General features: G+C 37.2%; 1 protein-coding gene across 1 annotated transcript in view; it reads left to right on the forward strand.

Moving 5' to 3' along the window:
- DIAPH2 (diaphanous related formin 2) overlaps window positions 1–17,147 on the forward strand; it is a 940,956-nt gene that overhangs the window by 239,590 nt on the left and 684,219 nt on the right. The window contains exons 8-10 of the mRNA XM_081115447.1: window positions 36–105; window positions 3,835–3,971; window positions 5,716–5,824. Of these exons, the coding sequence (XP_080971573.1) occupies window positions 36–105; window positions 3,835–3,971; window positions 5,716–5,824 (316 nt within the window). The remainder of the gene's footprint in view (window positions 1–35; window positions 106–3,834; window positions 3,972–5,715; window positions 5,825–17,147) is intronic.

The raw sequence follows: 17,147 nt of genomic DNA on the forward strand, positions 1-17,147 counted from the left end.
GACAGTATAATAGGTTTTTCTTTTCTTTTATTCAGGCAAGAAAATATTGACAAGAAGAATCAGCATAAACTTATTCAGTGCCTCAAAGCATTTATGAATAATAAGGTAAGTGTTTATTTCTACCTCTGTCACAAAGGGTGAGAACTTACTCAACAGTATGAAAGTATGAAACATATACAATAATTTGTGCTTATTCAGTTTACAGAAAGGTCTTTCTGATGCAAATCATCATGGTTTATTTAAATAGTATTTAAAATATATTTTCCTTCACAAAATATTTATTGGTAAGTTTTTATAATCATGCAAACACATAAGTCTTATTCCCAAATTAGATAATGCCTTTTTTTTCTTTTATCGTGGAGAAAAATTTAGATGTCAAATATTGAATAGAATTTTCTTAGTGTTTTTATTCCTTTGAAAAGGAAAATTCAAAGCCATAGTTTGACTTGTTTGCTAAGAACATTATAAGGTTAAGATTTCTCTTTCTTTTATGTTCAATTAATGTCAGTTAACATACGTAAAAGACATTTCTGGAAAATAGTGTGGAGTTTTCTTGCATTATGAGGGACTCAACGAAATAATCCATACAAAGGTTTTTTGTTTTTTTTTTCTAAAAGTAGTCTGTGCTAAGGTTATGAAGTTAAAGTTGTTTTTTTAAAATTTATCTTTATTGTTGAAAGTATCACAGATGTCCATTTGTTTTTTCCCCCATTGATCCCATCTACCCTTCACCACCCCTTCCAAGCCTTCACCACACTATTGCCAGTATCCATGGGCTATGCATATATGTTCCCAGTTTAATCTCACCCCCCTCCCCCAACTCCCACCCACACCTTCCCTCTGAGTTTTGTCAGTCTGTTCCATGGTTCCATGTCTCTGGATCTATTTTGTTCATCAGTTTATTTTGTTCTTAGATTCCACATATGAGTGAGATCATGTGATACTTGTCTTTCTCCAACTGGCTTATTTCACTTAGCATAATGCTCTCCAGGTCCATTCATGCTGTTGCAAATGTTGAGTTCCTTAAAATTATTTTTTTTCTATAAACTATTTTGTTACTGTCTTAGAAATGATTTGTTTTATATTTCCATAAGTAAAATACCACTGCCTAATTTAATAATTACTTAATTTCCTTTAGATGGTGTTTTAAGAATCTCAAATATTAATAGACATAAATAATTATAACAATAATCAAAAGCTTGCCAAATGTGAAATATAACTATTAATAACCAGTGCAATAAGATAATCTAAGTAATCTTCAAAGGCTTTCTTAATTATATGGGATTACATGTAAGTGTGTATATACAGGGTGGGGCAAAAGTAGGCTTACAGTTGTGAATATGCAAAACACAGTGTTTATTCTTGTAGTATTATTAATTAATTATTGTATTTTCCATACAAACATAATGGTTTGACTTAGATTGTTCTAAACTAAGGTTAAGATAGGGCATGTTAATATCTTGCACATAGAGGCTCAGAACATGAATATATGGTGGATATTTTAAATCATAGGCATATGAAATAATAGGCGAAAGTATGCATTCAAAATAAAAATATATACTGATAAGTCCACTTCGTGTTGGAATAAATTGTCATAATCAAAGAATCAAAGTTTCATCTGAAATGACTTAAACATCAAATTTGTTGGCCCTAAGGAGTTTATGTTACCTACTTCAAAAATTATTTTTCCTTATACAGTGCATGTCAGAATAGGATCATAAAAAGCTATCAATTTCTTCTTAACTTCCTTTGCTGTAATATTGCTCTGAGGTTTAGATTTATGTTTTTTCATTATTACTCATACCTTCATTTTTATTATCAGTATATCCCTACATATTATAAAATACTTTTAAACAATAAATAGAAATTTGAAAATTTAAATGATTTCGCTCTCAGTATGATTTTTTTTTTCTTTTTTTTAATCTTTATTGTTGAAAATATTACGTGTCCCCTTTTTCTCCCCATCCCCCATCACAAGCCTTCACCCTCCTATTGTCTGTGTCTATTGGTTATGCTAACATGCATGCAAGTTCATTGGTTGATCTGCAAGTTCATTGATTAAGACAGTCACAACTATGAGGACTGCTGCACACAGCATATATGTCAAACAATAAAATAATGCCCCTCAAAGACATTGATCTGTACCCCTTCTCCCACCCTCCCCTGCTTTCCCTTTGAGATTTGACAGTCAGTTCAATGCTTCTTTGTCTTTGGATCTATTTTTTTTATCATACTTTTTTTTTAAAATTTTGTTTTATTGCTTAAACTATTACAAAGAGTATTATATATGTCTCCTTTTTCCCCCTTCTTGACATTTCCCCGGCTTCCCTTATCCCCGTGTCTTATGTCCATTGGTTATGCTTATATGCATGCATACAAGTCCTTCAGTTGAAAATTTAAATGATTTCACTCTCAGTATGATTTTTAAAGTTGTTATTTTAAGTTTGGTAATTATGTGGTAATCATCTGTCAGTTTTACACCTGTGTTTTTCACTTATTTTTTTTACTATTTATTATCCACTGGCCACCTTTATGCATACATATTCCTTCTGTTTTCTTTGCTGCTTTTATATTTTGTCTCTTCCATTTCCTTTTATGTTTTTTCTTTTATTTCCTTATTTATTTTGACCTCTGCTAAAGTTACATTTAAGAGCTTTAGTTATTTCCCCATGAATTCTTTTAGAAGTTAAATTAGTAACAATGAAAGTCTTCATATGCTTGGTACTTAACTAAAGGTTAGCTTGAAATGGCCATTTCACTCTGATGAAATGTTGTCAGATTTCACCATTAGACTATTAAAAAAAAAACACCTGTTTCATCAGAAATCTGAGAAATACTTTGTGGGACAAAGATCAAAGAATATATTACCTTAATGTAATGAAAACCCACATTTTGGGCTTTCTTTAAAATGTCTATACCTATTCATTTTTATAATGTGCACTTGTGCACACGTACTCAGGACTGGAAAATAAATGAAAGGGGTGTCTTCTCTGCCCAGTTGAATGTGACACTTATAGAAATCCAGGTGCCATTTCTTTGAGTTCATAGCTTTCAGAATGCAGCACAGCTGCCTGAAGGGGGAGGATAACAGAGAAGGTACAGGACAGTGATGGCGAACATATGACACGCGTGTCAGAGGTGACACACGAACTCATTTTTTTGGTTGACTTTTCTTTGTTAAATGGCATTTAAATATATAAAATAAATATCAAAAATATAAGTCTTTGCTTTACTATGGTTGCAAATATCCAAAAATTTCTATATGTGACACGGCACCAGAGCTAAGCTAGGGTTTTTCAAAATGCTGACACGCCGAGCTCAAAAGGTTTGCCATCACTGGTCTAGGACAATCTGTACAGAGGCTTCTTGCTTTACCTGGAATATAGCATACAGAGAGCTTTTCAACATTTCACCATTTTTGTTCAACTTAATGTTTTATACAAACATATTGGAGAATTTAACCATGAATTTCAGATATCTCCAGGGAGACCCAGTGACAGAAGTGGAATTACTTTGGAAAATCATATCAGTATGTGCTTTACATGTTCTTCTTTGTTGAAGAAATACTGATTGTTCCCATATTTCTCCCAGATCTTTATGGAATTTTAGACAGGCTAATGGAGATCATATTTGATCAAGAGCTAAAAACTCCAAGATGCAGTCATTTCAAATAAAAAACAAAGACAAATAACTGCTTGTTTAAAGAACATTCATATAATTAGGTAGAACCTTATTGTGGAGGTATGGGTATTTAGAAAATCATTTTAAGTTGTATTTCTTAAATTAAAGATATGTTCCAAAGACATTGTGAATGAAAGTTCTTTTTTTCTTAAGTTTGGATTGCAAAGGATTCTAGGAGATGAAAGAAGTCTTTTACTATTGGCAAGAGCTATTGACCCCAAACAACCCAACATGATGACTGAAATAGTAAAAATACTTTCTGCTATTTGCATTGTCGGAGAAGATAACATGTAAGTATTGCTATGTTATATTAATTGCATAAAAATGACACTTGAGAAATTAATAAGTCCTACTTGTATGCTGTTTCTTTAGATAACTTGCATAAAAATAATGTGAAATTTTAGGAAAAAATTAGTAGCATTTTTATCTTATCTATTTACATTTTAGCTTTGTTTGATTCTTTGAAAAATAGGTTTAAAGAGATAGAATCCTAATGGGGAATTCTTCAAAGTTGGATTCAAAGTGAATGAATAGAATTTTGTCTTGCTGATGGTAAAGCAATTACTAGAAATATAGGATAATAATCACAGTAATTTTGGCTACACACACACACACACACACGCCCACCCCTACCCCTACACCCCCCCACACACGTGCACATCACAAAATTGGGCTACTTGAACTAATTAAATTAACTAGATTCTTTTATTTTGTACTATTATTTTATAGAAGTATTCTATCTGCCTATGGTAAGTGAAAAGATAAAGCAATCATCCATAGAATGAAATAAACTAATCTGTTAAAAAGAAAGAACAGAACGTCTGGGTAATTTTTTAGGAAGTCTGTGGTAAAAGTGCCAGTTTCAGCAAGTCGTTGCCGACCCTGCATTAGATCATTTCTTCTTATGGAAATAATATTGAATCGGAAGCAAAATTTCAAATTTAATGTCATTAATATATCTAGTTAATAAGAAACAATTGTGATAAATAATGAAATACCTGCTAAGGACATGAACTAAAATGTTTCCTCTACACACTTTGCGAGCCAGCAGTAATTTCCATTTGAATCTGAACAGGGCTGTGCAAAGAGTTAGAAATATTCTAATGCGTTGACTTTTTCATACCTGCTAGAATAAAATGAGATGTTGGTTAGTGCTGGCTAATGTGTCCTTAGAAACCAAAAGACAAACAAACAAAAGTATTATCGTATGGCATTAAATCTTATCTCAGTGAGAACAAACTATAAATGAGGTAACATATGCAAAACTGAGGCTTCAGTACTTAATTCATATAATACATCCTACCCTGCTATATTTGATATGCTTTAAATATAATTTCAGATATAATTTTATAAGGGTAGTAGACTACATAGAATTGAATTTGATTCAGACGCTGTACAAGAGATAGTCTTTATTATCTTGTTCAGGTAACTGAGTTTCTTGTGCTAGGTGATTACAGATGCTTCTCTAATTGCCTAGGCATTCTCTTTCAGGCATTGTTTATTTGTTCCATTTTCAAAGAATGTTAATGTTTTTAAGTTCTTTTTAAGATTTTTTACTCTTTAGCACTTTATTATAAAATTTCATTCGGGAGAGCATTTGAGATCTTATAAAAATTCAAAATAAATAAATAAATACTATTACAGTCAGGTTACACTTGAATAAACTTAATATTTGTAGGTACCCTTTGGGGTTGCAGAGATATTAATTAATATATGTTACACAAAATATCAATAGCTGAAATTTTAAATTTCAGTGTTTATCAGTTAAGTATCTTTTGAAAACTGTCACCCAGAAAAAAAAAATGTCCTCAAGATTTTTAAATTGAATTTTCTTGTTGATGCCCTAAAATTATTTAATGTTATCAATATTTGATGTGTTGAAATATGCAGACAGAAACACAATTCTTTAATTGTGGTGATCTATCTACTGGTCAAGCACCAAAAAGAAAGCAGGGAAATCTGATAGAGAAAACCCCATATTCACAATGTGTGTGTGAGATACGTTTCATTCCTTTTCTGTTTTTCTCTCTCTAGTCTAGAGAAACTTTTAGGGGCTATAACTACAGCGGCAGAAAGATATAACAGAGAACGTTTTTCACCAATCGTGGAAGGGCTAGAAAATCATGAAGCTTTGCAATTACAGGTGAGTCTAGTTTTGTCTTAAATTGCTTCTAGAATTATATTTAGAGGACTCATTTTGTGTGATGCCATTTGTGCTAACACTTAAATTGAATGGAACATAAAAATGAAATTCTTTCTGTTGCTTGGTTGTTCATAAAAACTAGAAGTTTTGTCTGTGAGAATAACAAATGGTTTAAAATTAGAAAAAGCACTTTGGATTATTACAGATATGATGATTAGGATTATCATTAATATTTGGGTAGAAATTTAGTAATTAATGCAATAAACTGCAGAAATTAAAGCCTTAGCAATAATCAGGGCAATAGCACGAACAATCCAGCCAATCTCATTATCTTAAAAAGGGTTAACGATGTCTGTGGGCTTCTAGAAATTTAAAAAAAAACAAAGTGCATCTCTCTTTGTGCCATACCCAGCATTCAGAAGTCTGACTCACCAGAATCGTGGTGATTGAATTGCAACTCTTAGGACAGTGTTTACCTGACAACTTGTATAGACCCAGCCTAAGTGTTTTCTTTAGAAAATGACAAAACTTAGTATCTTTTCTTAGATAATTTCAGGAAATGACCTATTTTATGAATGATAACTTTGTTCTTGACTGGTGAGAATGCATATTTATTAACCATACTTATAGTGTGAGATCCGGGGCTAAACAATTTGTGTGTATTATCTGATTTAATTCTCACAACAACCCAGCTATGTAGGTACTGTTATTTAGCAGTGAGTGTTTAAATATTAAAATGTCTTACCTGATATAAAGTAAGCATTTTCTTTTTCTCTTTTTTATCTTATTATCAATTGTTGGTTCTTTTTTTCACCAGCATTTGAAGCTATAGCAGATAGATAAATTGGCTTGTCCAAAGAGAATACTGTAGTGTTACAAAGCTATAATCACTCCAGATATTTAAGGAAATTTGTTCATTGTTAGTTCTGCTCCAACTATAATGAGCAGTTTGGATAATCTGTTATTATGTGCCATTTATGTCCAGGATATTACATTTTTTAAAATAATTGGGATATTTACTTCCAGTTATTTTTTTTTCTTTTTAAATTATATTTTTATTTATTTCAGAGAGGGAGGGAGTGATAGAAACATCTGAGAAACAATCATTGATCGGCTGCCTCCTGCACGCCCTTACTGGGGATTGAGCCCGCAGCCCAGGCATGTGCCCTGACTGGGAATCCTACCATGACCTCCTGGTTCTTAGGCTCATGCTCAACCATTGAACCACACCAGCTGGGCTCAGTTTTTTGTTTTTCTTTTTTACAATACACTTTTTATCATAAAATGTGTCTAAATAAAATTTAATATCTCTACTGAAAAGTATGAAAACTATCTTGTTAGATGATTTCTTGAAATTTTTGTCCTTGTTCCTTTGGCTTACCCAGCTAAATTTCTTTGACTGTCAGTCATATGTAGGAGTTTGTACTTGTCTTGCAATGCTTGTTTAGGAGTAATTAGGTGTTTTAGATATAGTGAATGTTTTCATTACGTAGTTCACTCAAAATTGCATAGCTGTTGAGGGGTAGAACTTTGATTTGAAGCCAGGTCTTTGTGATGTCAACATTAATATATTGAATTGTCTGACCTTTAAAATGACACATCTGTCATAGAGTAGTTCACCCAAAATGATGAGAAGGTAATGACATTTTCCAGTCTTCAGGAACCTGGGCTGAATGGAGTGATAAAATGGCAAGTTGTTAACAAGTAAACATATTGAAGAATTATAGGCATCTTGTTGGGTATTCAAGAAATTGTTGAATACTTGCTATAGATGCAAACACCTACAAATCAAAAAATTGAAATTTCCTATTCTAATGAGCTACAAAAATTAATAATTTTGTTATATACAGAGCCTATTACTCTCCCAGAATTGTGGGTTTATTTATTTGGACTATTTCATGTGAATGAAAAAATATTATCTAAAAGCTCAAAAATATATTCAGAATGCAGAATGAAAAGTAAGTTTAAATTTGTTGTTTAAAAAATATAGTTAGTGTTGTACTTTAACAGAATGACTTTTCTATTTCGGTAGTATCCAGAGACTTCTCAAAATGTTATTAAAGTCTCGGGGAGTAATTCTGTTAAAATACAGGACTAATTATATTTTTAAATAACAACTATATACCTTTTTTCTTTTTTTGTGTTTTAAAACAGATTACTAACTTCACACAGAAGTTTTCTAGCTCATCTTTAAAGTGAACTTTTATATCTGAGATAGCATTTTCATTATCTTCAGTACTTCAAAACATAGATAAGACAGTAAATCACAAACATTCATATACTCTCTCTTCATTGACTTCCCTTCAGCTTAGTAGCATTCTCAAGTTTCCCTCATACTACAACACCTTCTTTTGATCCTACTTACCTTTGAACTAGCCTCTCATCTTCCTTTTACATTTTATAGTTTAAATCTCTAAAAGAATCATTGATACTTGTTTTCTCTGTTTCCTGAATTACCTTTCACAGCTCAGCTTTTTCACAGTTCACAAAAAGGTCAACAGTGATCTTCTAATTTCAAAATCCAATGGCCTATTTCCAATCCTGATCACTTGGCAGTATTGATCCCCTCCCTCCTTGAAAATTTTTCTGCCTTTGGCTTTTCAGACACCATACTCTCCTTGTTCTTTAACTACCTTTAATTGCTCTTTATCTTCTTCATGTTGTTTCTCTTCTTGGGTATTTTGTTCTCTAAATTCTGTCCTTGGTCTTTTTCTATTATCAATTTTGTATATACATACATGTGGATTATATACAGACATCCTATCTAATAAAAGAGAAACATGGTAATTAGCCATACGTCTGCTAACCTTCCCATTGGCTAATCAGGGCGATATGCAAATTAACTGCCAGCCAAAATGGCGGCCGGCAGCCAGGCAGCTTAAAGCGAACATGAGGCTTGCTTGCTTCAGTGACGGAGGACTCCAACGTTCCCCGCCTGCCGCTGCCGGCCTCTGAGCTTGCAGTTTGACACATTGTTATGAATATAGAAGCTAAACAAAACCCCAGAAACCGGCTTTCAACCAGCCGGGATCTCAGAGCTGGAGTTAAAACAGTGTTTCGATTATAGAACCCAAACAAACCAGATACCTGCTTTCAGCAGCAGAGGCCTCAGAGCTGGAGCCAAGCCTCAAAGGTAAAGCTGATCCAGAATAGAAAAAAAAAACAAACAGAAAAAAAGGAGCAGTTGGGAGCTTCAGTCACCCGCCAGCCTGAAAACAGCCCTCAGCCCCTCACCCAGGCTGGCCAGGCACCCCAGTGGGGACTCCCACCCTGAAGGGTGTGTGACCAGCTGAAAACAGCCATCATCCCCTCATCCAGGTTGGCCAGGCACCCCAGTGGGGACCCCTACCCTGATCCAGGACACCCTTCAGGGAAAACCAGCTGGCCCCACCCATGCACCAGGCCTCTATCCTATATAGTAAAAGGGTAATATGCCTCCCAGCACCGGGATCAGAGGAGCTGCGAGGCCTCCCAGCACTGGGATCAGTGTGATAGGGGGCAGTGCCCAAACCCCCTGATCGCCCTGTGGCTCTGTGTGTGACAGGGGGCGGGGCCACAGCCTCCCTATCTGCCCTGCTCTGTTCGTGACAGGGGAAGGCGCCCCAACCCCATGACCAGCCCTGCTCTGTGCCTGATACGGGGGAGCTCCCCAACTCCCTGATCGCCCTGCGGCTCTGTGTGTGACAGGCTGCGGTGCCCCAACCCCCTGATCGGCCCTGCTCTGTGTGTGACGGTGTGGCGCCCCAACCCCTCCTCCCCCCATGGGCCCTGCTCTGTGTGTGATGGGGTAGAGCCATAACCTCCCCATCGGCCCTGCCCTGAGTGTGAGAGTGGCGGCGCCCCAACCCCCTGATCCGCCCTGCTCTGTGGGTGATAGAGGGCGATGCCCCAACTGCCCCCCACGGGCCCTGCTCTTTGTGTGACGGGGTAGAGCCATAACCTCCCTGTCAGCCCTGCTCTGTGTGTGACAGGGGGCAGTGCCCCGACTCCTCTATTGGCCCTACTCTGTGAGTGACAGGGGGGAGCTCACCAACCCCCTGATGGGCCCTGCTCTGTGAGTGCCAGGGGGCAGCGCCCCACCCCCCTGATTGGCCCTGCTCTGTGCGTGACAGGGGGTGGCACCGCAACCTCCCCATTGACCCTGCCTTGAGTGTGACAGTGGGCGGTGCCCCAACCCCACAATCGGCTCTGCCCTGAGCGTGACTGAGGGTGGCATTGCAACCTCCCGATCCGCCCTGCTCTGTGCATGAGGGGGCGGTGCCCCAACTCCCCAATCAGCCCTGCTCTGAGCCCGTCCCGACCAGGGGCTGCACCTAGGGATTGGGCCTTCCCTCTGCCACCTGGGAGCAGGCCTAAGCCAGCAGGTCATTATCTCCCAAGGGGTCCCAGACTGCGAGAGGGCACAGGCCGGGCTGAGGGACCCCCCTCCCCTGGGAGTGCACAAATTTTTGTGCACTGGGCCTCTAGTGTATATATATGTGTACATATATATATATATGCATATGTATGTATATGTATATATATATATGCATATGTATGTATATGTGTATATATATGCATATGTATGTATATGTATATATATGTATATGTATGTATATGTATATATACTCATATTCATATATATTTTATTTTCCTCATGAATGTTCTTGACTTGTAACTTTAACATCCACTAGTTTCTACTGATTCCCCAGATTTAAAGTCCAGCTCATATCTCTCTCTATTCAAGCCTACATGTCTAATGGCCTAACTAGATGTCTTGTAGACATCATACAAATAAAATACAAAAAATAGCATTTCTAAGTCATGTGCCAATGTTCTAAATATTTTACATATATCACCTCATTTTTAAACCTCACAGCAATTCCATGAGAGGTAGTAGTAGTATTCCTATTTTATAGATGAGTAAACTGAGGCTCACAGAGGTTACATAACTTGCTCAGGGTCACAAAGTGAATAGGTAGCAAAGCCCAGATTAGACACTAGGGTGTCTGGCTCCAGAGCACATGCTTTTTTTAAAAATTTAAATTTCTTTCTTGTTTAAAGTATTACATAAGTCTCTTTTTCCCCCATTGGCCTCTCCCCGGCCGTCCACACCCCCAGTACGTGCCCTCCCCCTCCTCCGTCTGTGTCCATTGGTTTTGCTCATATGCATGCATACAAGTCCTGGTTGATCTCTTATCCCAGTGGTTCTCAACCTTCTGGCCCTTTAAATACAGTTCCTCATGTTGTGACCCAACCATAAAATTATTTTCGTTGCTACTTCATAACTCTAATGTTGCTACTGTTATGAATCGTAATGTAAATATCTGATATGCAAGGTGGTCTTAGGCGACCCCTGTGAAAGGGTCGTTCAACATCCAAATGGGTTGCGACCCACAGGTTGAGAACCCCTGTCTTATCCCCTCACCTCATAGGTTGGGCAGTCTGTTCCATGCTTCTAGTTTTATTTTAGTTCCTCAGTTTATGTTGTTCATCATATTCCACAAATGAGTGAGATTATGTGATATTTATCTTTGTTTGGCTTATTTCGCTTAGCATAGTGGTTCTCAACCTTCTGGCCCTTTAAATACAGTTCCTCATGTTGTGACCCAACCATAAAATTATTTTCATTGCTACTTCATAACTGTAATGTTGCTACTGTTATGAATCGTAATGTAAATATCTGATATGCAGAATGGTCTTAGGCGACCCCTGTGAAAGGGTCATTCGACTACTGAAGGGGTCACGACCCACAGGTTGAGAACCGCTGGCTTAACATAATGCTCTCCAGTTCCATCTATGATGTTGCAAATGGTAAGAATTCCTTCTTTTTACAGCAGTGTAGAATTCCATTGTTCAGATGTACCACAGTTTTCTAATCCACTCATCTGCTGATGGGCACTTAGGCTGTTTCCAAATCTTAACTATTGTAAATTGTGCTGCTATGAAGGGGTGCATATATCCTTTCTGATTGGTGTTTCTGTTTTCTTGGGATATATTCCTAGAAGTGGGATCACTGGGTCAAATGGAAGTTCCATTTTTAATTTTTTGAGGAAACGCCATACTGTTCTCCACAGTGACTGCACCAGTCTGCATTCTCACCAGCAGTGCACAAGGGTTTCTTTTTCTCTGCATCCTCTCCAGCGTTTGTCATTTGTTGATTTGTTGATGATAGCCATTCTGACTGGTGTGAGTTGGTACCTCATGTTGTTTTTATTTGCATTTGTCAGATGATTAGTGACTTGGAACATGTTTTCATATGTCTCTCAGCCTTCTGTATGTCTTCTTTCGAAAAGTGTCTATTTAGGTCCTTTGCCTATTTTCTTGATTGGATTAGAGTACATGCTCTTAAGACAGTAACTCCTGAGCTCACTCTCTCGTCCCCTTTACCTGACTCCCCCCAAAAGAAGTCTACTCTTCTTTCTGTCTTTCTCATTTTAGATTATAGAGTTATCATTATCTACCTAATCTCCAATGTTCCTCCAGACTTTATTATTCTTTGTCCTTGCATCTAATCCATTATCAAGTCTTAAAGAACAGACTATGAATCCATCCCTATCTCTCTATCCCCATTGCCTTTATCTTCTTCCACCAATATTATTTCAACAATTTTTAAAATTAGTACCCTATACTGATACATTCTTCCCACCATACAAATGTTCTGTACTGTTGTCAGTTATCCTTAAAAGTATAAATCCAGTTCTAACAGAGCAGCATTCCTAGAAAGCTATGCTGATGACCATTTGCTATCTTGATAAAGGTGAAGTGCCTAATCATGATGTATGACATCTATTAGTGTGACCCCAGCTTTGAGCCTGTTACTCTCCCGATTGTACCATAGTTTTAGCCATACTAAATCTGGTGTTGCCCAAATATGCTGTAGACTTTTAAATGCCCTCAAATATTTTATAATATAGAACACTTTGCTTGAAATACCAACCCTCCCACACCCATATCCCTTTCCTCCTGGAAAGATTTAATGAGAGCACAAAGGCACATTGAGGTATATCCTGCATAAATCTAGGAAGGCTTCAGTGAGGAGGTGATGCTTTACGTAGGTCTTGAAGGATAAATAGGAACCGGTATTATGTTAGGATGGGAGACAGGAAAAGGAATTCCAGTAGGCAAATTGAGGCCAGAGTAGTCTGCTAGTCACTTCACAAAAGAAGACAGAGTGAAATAATATCAACATACATTTGAAACTGATTTCTGCACAGCCCAGCAAGAAGAACTAGGGTACACTAAACATTTATAATAGTTGTTTATGGAAAGAGAAAGCAGTATAGTAAGCTTCCAGTGATGTACTATAAAAAGAGGCAGCCTTTAAAGACTATTACTCTGAAAGGTGCCATGTCTTAACGTCACTCAGGAGCTCCGAGCAGAAATGCCTTTAGCATGACTTAATACATTTTAAAAATGTTTTCTAACGTGCCAAAAACAATAATAAAATATTTGTTCATGTGGTCATTAGATATGTACACAAACACACAGCAGTAAATATACACTTCACTGATGTGTAATAGGTTCACTTTTCCTGACTTTACCTGTTGGAGAGATTGATCATGTTTTGAGAGCCAAAGAAGAAATAAAACCAAATAATCTGAGCAACCTACAAAATGTCATTGAATCCATCAAGCCTTCTGATGACAAAAACCTTTTGGCCTTTAATCAGAACCTGTTAACTCCTTCTCTCTATGGTGCCTCAATAAGCCCAATGAACTGCGTTCTATCCACAGCAGACTGGCACAGCTTGGGAAGTCGGAAGAGGGTTTATTTCAGACAGGTTCACTAAAATGATCAAGAAGTGACAGCTGACAGACTAAAAGCAAGGGAGGAGGAGATAGAAACCATTAAAGATTGGAACTAGAGTGCGAATATTACAACATTTGGTTTTGTTTAGTGTCAGAGCAAATGACTCTAAACACCTCAATAGCCCCTGAGGGTATTTCTGTGTTACACTCAGCTCACATATTCAATCATGCCCCTGAGTGAGCAATAAAATAATAAGTTATATTTAGGATATTTTGTTTAAGAATGTAGCAGCCCTAACTGGGTGGCTCAGTTTGTTGGAGCATCGTCCCATACACCAGTAAGGTTGTGGGTTGAATCCCAGTCCAGGCATATACCCAGGCTACAGGTTTGATTCCGGGTAAGGGCATGTATGAGAGGCAACAGAATAGTGTTGCTCTCTCATATCAGTGTCTCCATTTCCCTGCCCCCCTCCCCCTCCCCCTTCCCCCGCTTGTCCTTCTCCCTCTCTCTCCAAAATCAATAAATATATCCTCAGGTGAGGATTAAAAATGTGGCAGTTATATAATTTATTTTTAAAAGAGTTTTATGCAAAAAACACATGTTGCTTAAATGGACAAACCATCATATACATGTATTGGTCCTCTGTAGCTTGATTCTTTCCACAGTAGTTCTCATGTGTTGAGATTTCACTCCCAGCATACTTGTAAATTAGCTATTAGTGTACTCATACCATCACATAAGAGGAAGTAGCTTTGCATAAATCATTTATCATGTGTCAGTGGAGGTACATTTATAATAAAACATGACACAGCAGCATATGAATAAGGAGAACACTTGGGAAAAATAATACATATATTAAATATTGTGTTGAATGAATGCCTGATATTACTTGAGAAACTTGTTCTACTTATTCACAGTTGTGTATTATATAAGAGTAGAATTAGTACAATAGGGGGAATTATGTCGGATGTTTGTACAATGCAGTCACTTTTCAAGTTATTCTATTGGCTTCTCCAGTACCATTTGACACTATTTCATCACTCCTTTTTCATAGTTCTCTTCTCCCTCGTCTTCTATGATAACTAAGCTCTCCTAGGTTTTCTTTTACTTTATGTTACATTTAAAATCTTTGCTCTCTATGCTTGATCTTTAAACATACTGATTCCTAGAGCTTGGTCCTAAGTCCTTGGTTCCTTTGCTTTGCTCATTCTGTACATTGTCCTTAGGCAGCCACATCCATCCTTAGGACTTTAACTGACACTTCTATGTGATGGATCTCTTTATTCCAAATTCCTCCTGACTCACAGACCCCTTATGTGCAGCTGCCTCTTGACTGCGTTTCAAATTCAGTATTGTCCTTCATGGTACAAACCTTCCTTTTCTTTATCTTTCCTCCTCCAATCTCTTCTCTAACCTTAACATGCATTTCTCTTGTGTTCCCAACCCTGGTTAACCTTAGCATAATCCACCAAGTATCATAAACCAGAAATGTAATAATCATCTTCAAATCTACTCCTATTTTGTCCACCATTTCCTCAATCACCAAATTCTACCAGTCCCTTCCTTGGTATGGTTGACCTCTTCCTCTACCCCTGTTGCCATTTCTTTTATTCAGGGCACTATTTTATCATTTACCCAGACTCTTGAATATCATTCACCCCTCATTCTTGCCCCTTTTAAATCATTTTCCACAAGGTTATACTTCTGAAGTGTAGTTCTCATGATATCACTGCTTAAGACTAGGATTAAAGTCTAGTCCTTGACCAAACAAACTACTTCATCGTCTGACTGTTGCTTTCTCTCTAACATCACATTCCACTAATTTTTGGTCTAGTCCAGGTGTGGGGAACATCTGGCCCGCAGGCTGTATAAGGCCCGCAAAATCATTTGGTCTGGCCCTGCCAAGGCATTTGGGGTGAGTTAATTGTTTGACCAAATATAGCAGGTGAATTTTTAAGTTGATAATTTTATATGACTTGTGAATGATGTTGTAAATATCCAAATGGCTCTTGGCAGAAAAAAGGTTCCCCACCCCTGGTCTAATCATACTGTGCTCAGTTTCCTGAATATTTCTTGCTGTTTTGCACCTCTACCTCCATACCTTTCTACATAGTTTTGTCCTGCCTGTAATCTTTCTCCGTTTCTTGACTTAATTAACTTGCTCTGTACATTTGTATCTTTCTTGGTTGGTACTTATTTTGACTTAAACCATCTTTTTTTTTTTCTAACTTCTGCTGGGCTAGGATAAAGAAAGACCTTGTTAATGTCTACAGAGTACTTAATAAGGTCAAATGTGTGACAGTGTCAATAACATTTTAAAAGCATAATTTGTCACAGCTAATGGCAATATGGAGACTCTGTCTGAGAATGTGCTGGAGTTGGCAATTATTGTACTCCATTGCTCTATGAATTGTGGTCAAACTGGTAGATGTTTGTATAGTTTTCAGAGCTAAAAAGTTAAAATAAATAATAAGTTTTAGCATTTACCCAGTAATTTTGTGAAGCTTCTTCATGTTTAAAATTTCCCCTCTCTATGACTTAGGTAAGAAATGGAATGCAATTTCTTTTTTTAATATGTCTCATGACAATAACCTTTGAAATATTTAAATACTATTTACTCATTATATTGTAACCAATTTATTGGGGCCAATTAGGGGTTATGCAGAAAACCATAAACAAATGAAGAGCCTTGTCTTTAGAAAGTTTAGTCTATTTTGTGATATTCCATTCTCTATACCACACCCATACCCTAGGACAGTGATGGCGAACCTATGACACGTGTGTCAGAGGTGACACGCGAACTCATTTTTTTGGTTGATTTTTCTTTGTTAAATGGCATTTAAATGTATAAAATAAATATTAAAAATATAAATCTTTTTTATACTATGGTTGCAAATATCAAAAAATTTCTATATGTGACACGGCACCAGAGTTAAGTTAGGGTTTTTCAAAATGTTGACACGCCGAGCTCAAAAGGTTCGCCATCACTGCCCTAGCATGAAAATAATAGCATCCTGTGGTTAAAGAATGCAGCCTCTCCCGCATCCGCAGCAGCTCTAAGGAGCAGCCAGTCAAGCAGTAAGGAGCAGTGAGCAGGCAGGTGGTAAGGAGTGAGGGGTCCCAGACTGCAAGAGGGATGTTTGCAGAGTGCTCAGGATGTCCTGGACTGTGAGAGGGCGCAGGCCGGACTGAGGGACCCCCACCTACCTCCAGTGCTCGAATTTCGTGCACTGGGCCTCTAGCTACTGAGTAAAAATGGAAATACACAAGCTCCTTGTTCTTACTGGTTTAAAATAAGAATTGTGGTCCTAGCCTAGCATATATATTAATAATGGAGAAAATGTGTGTGTGTGTGTGTGTGTGTGTGTTTGCATGCACATGTGTGCTAAGTAAGGAGTGAGGTGGCAGTAAGTAAAGGAGAGTGCAAGATCATTATTTGGGATGATGGGATGCTGCCCATACTTCACTGTTTAAGATATATATAGAAAGTGGAATGTAACATATTTCAGGAACCATTTTCTACCTTAAAATTTTGCATTCCATTATCTATTACGATAACTATTTAATTTTTATTGAGTTATATTAGACATAT

Source organism: Myotis nattereri (genome assembly GCF_964212035.1).
Source record: "Myotis nattereri genome assembly, chromosome: X".
Lineage (NCBI taxonomy): Eukaryota > Metazoa > Chordata > Mammalia > Chiroptera > Vespertilionidae > Myotis > Myotis nattereri.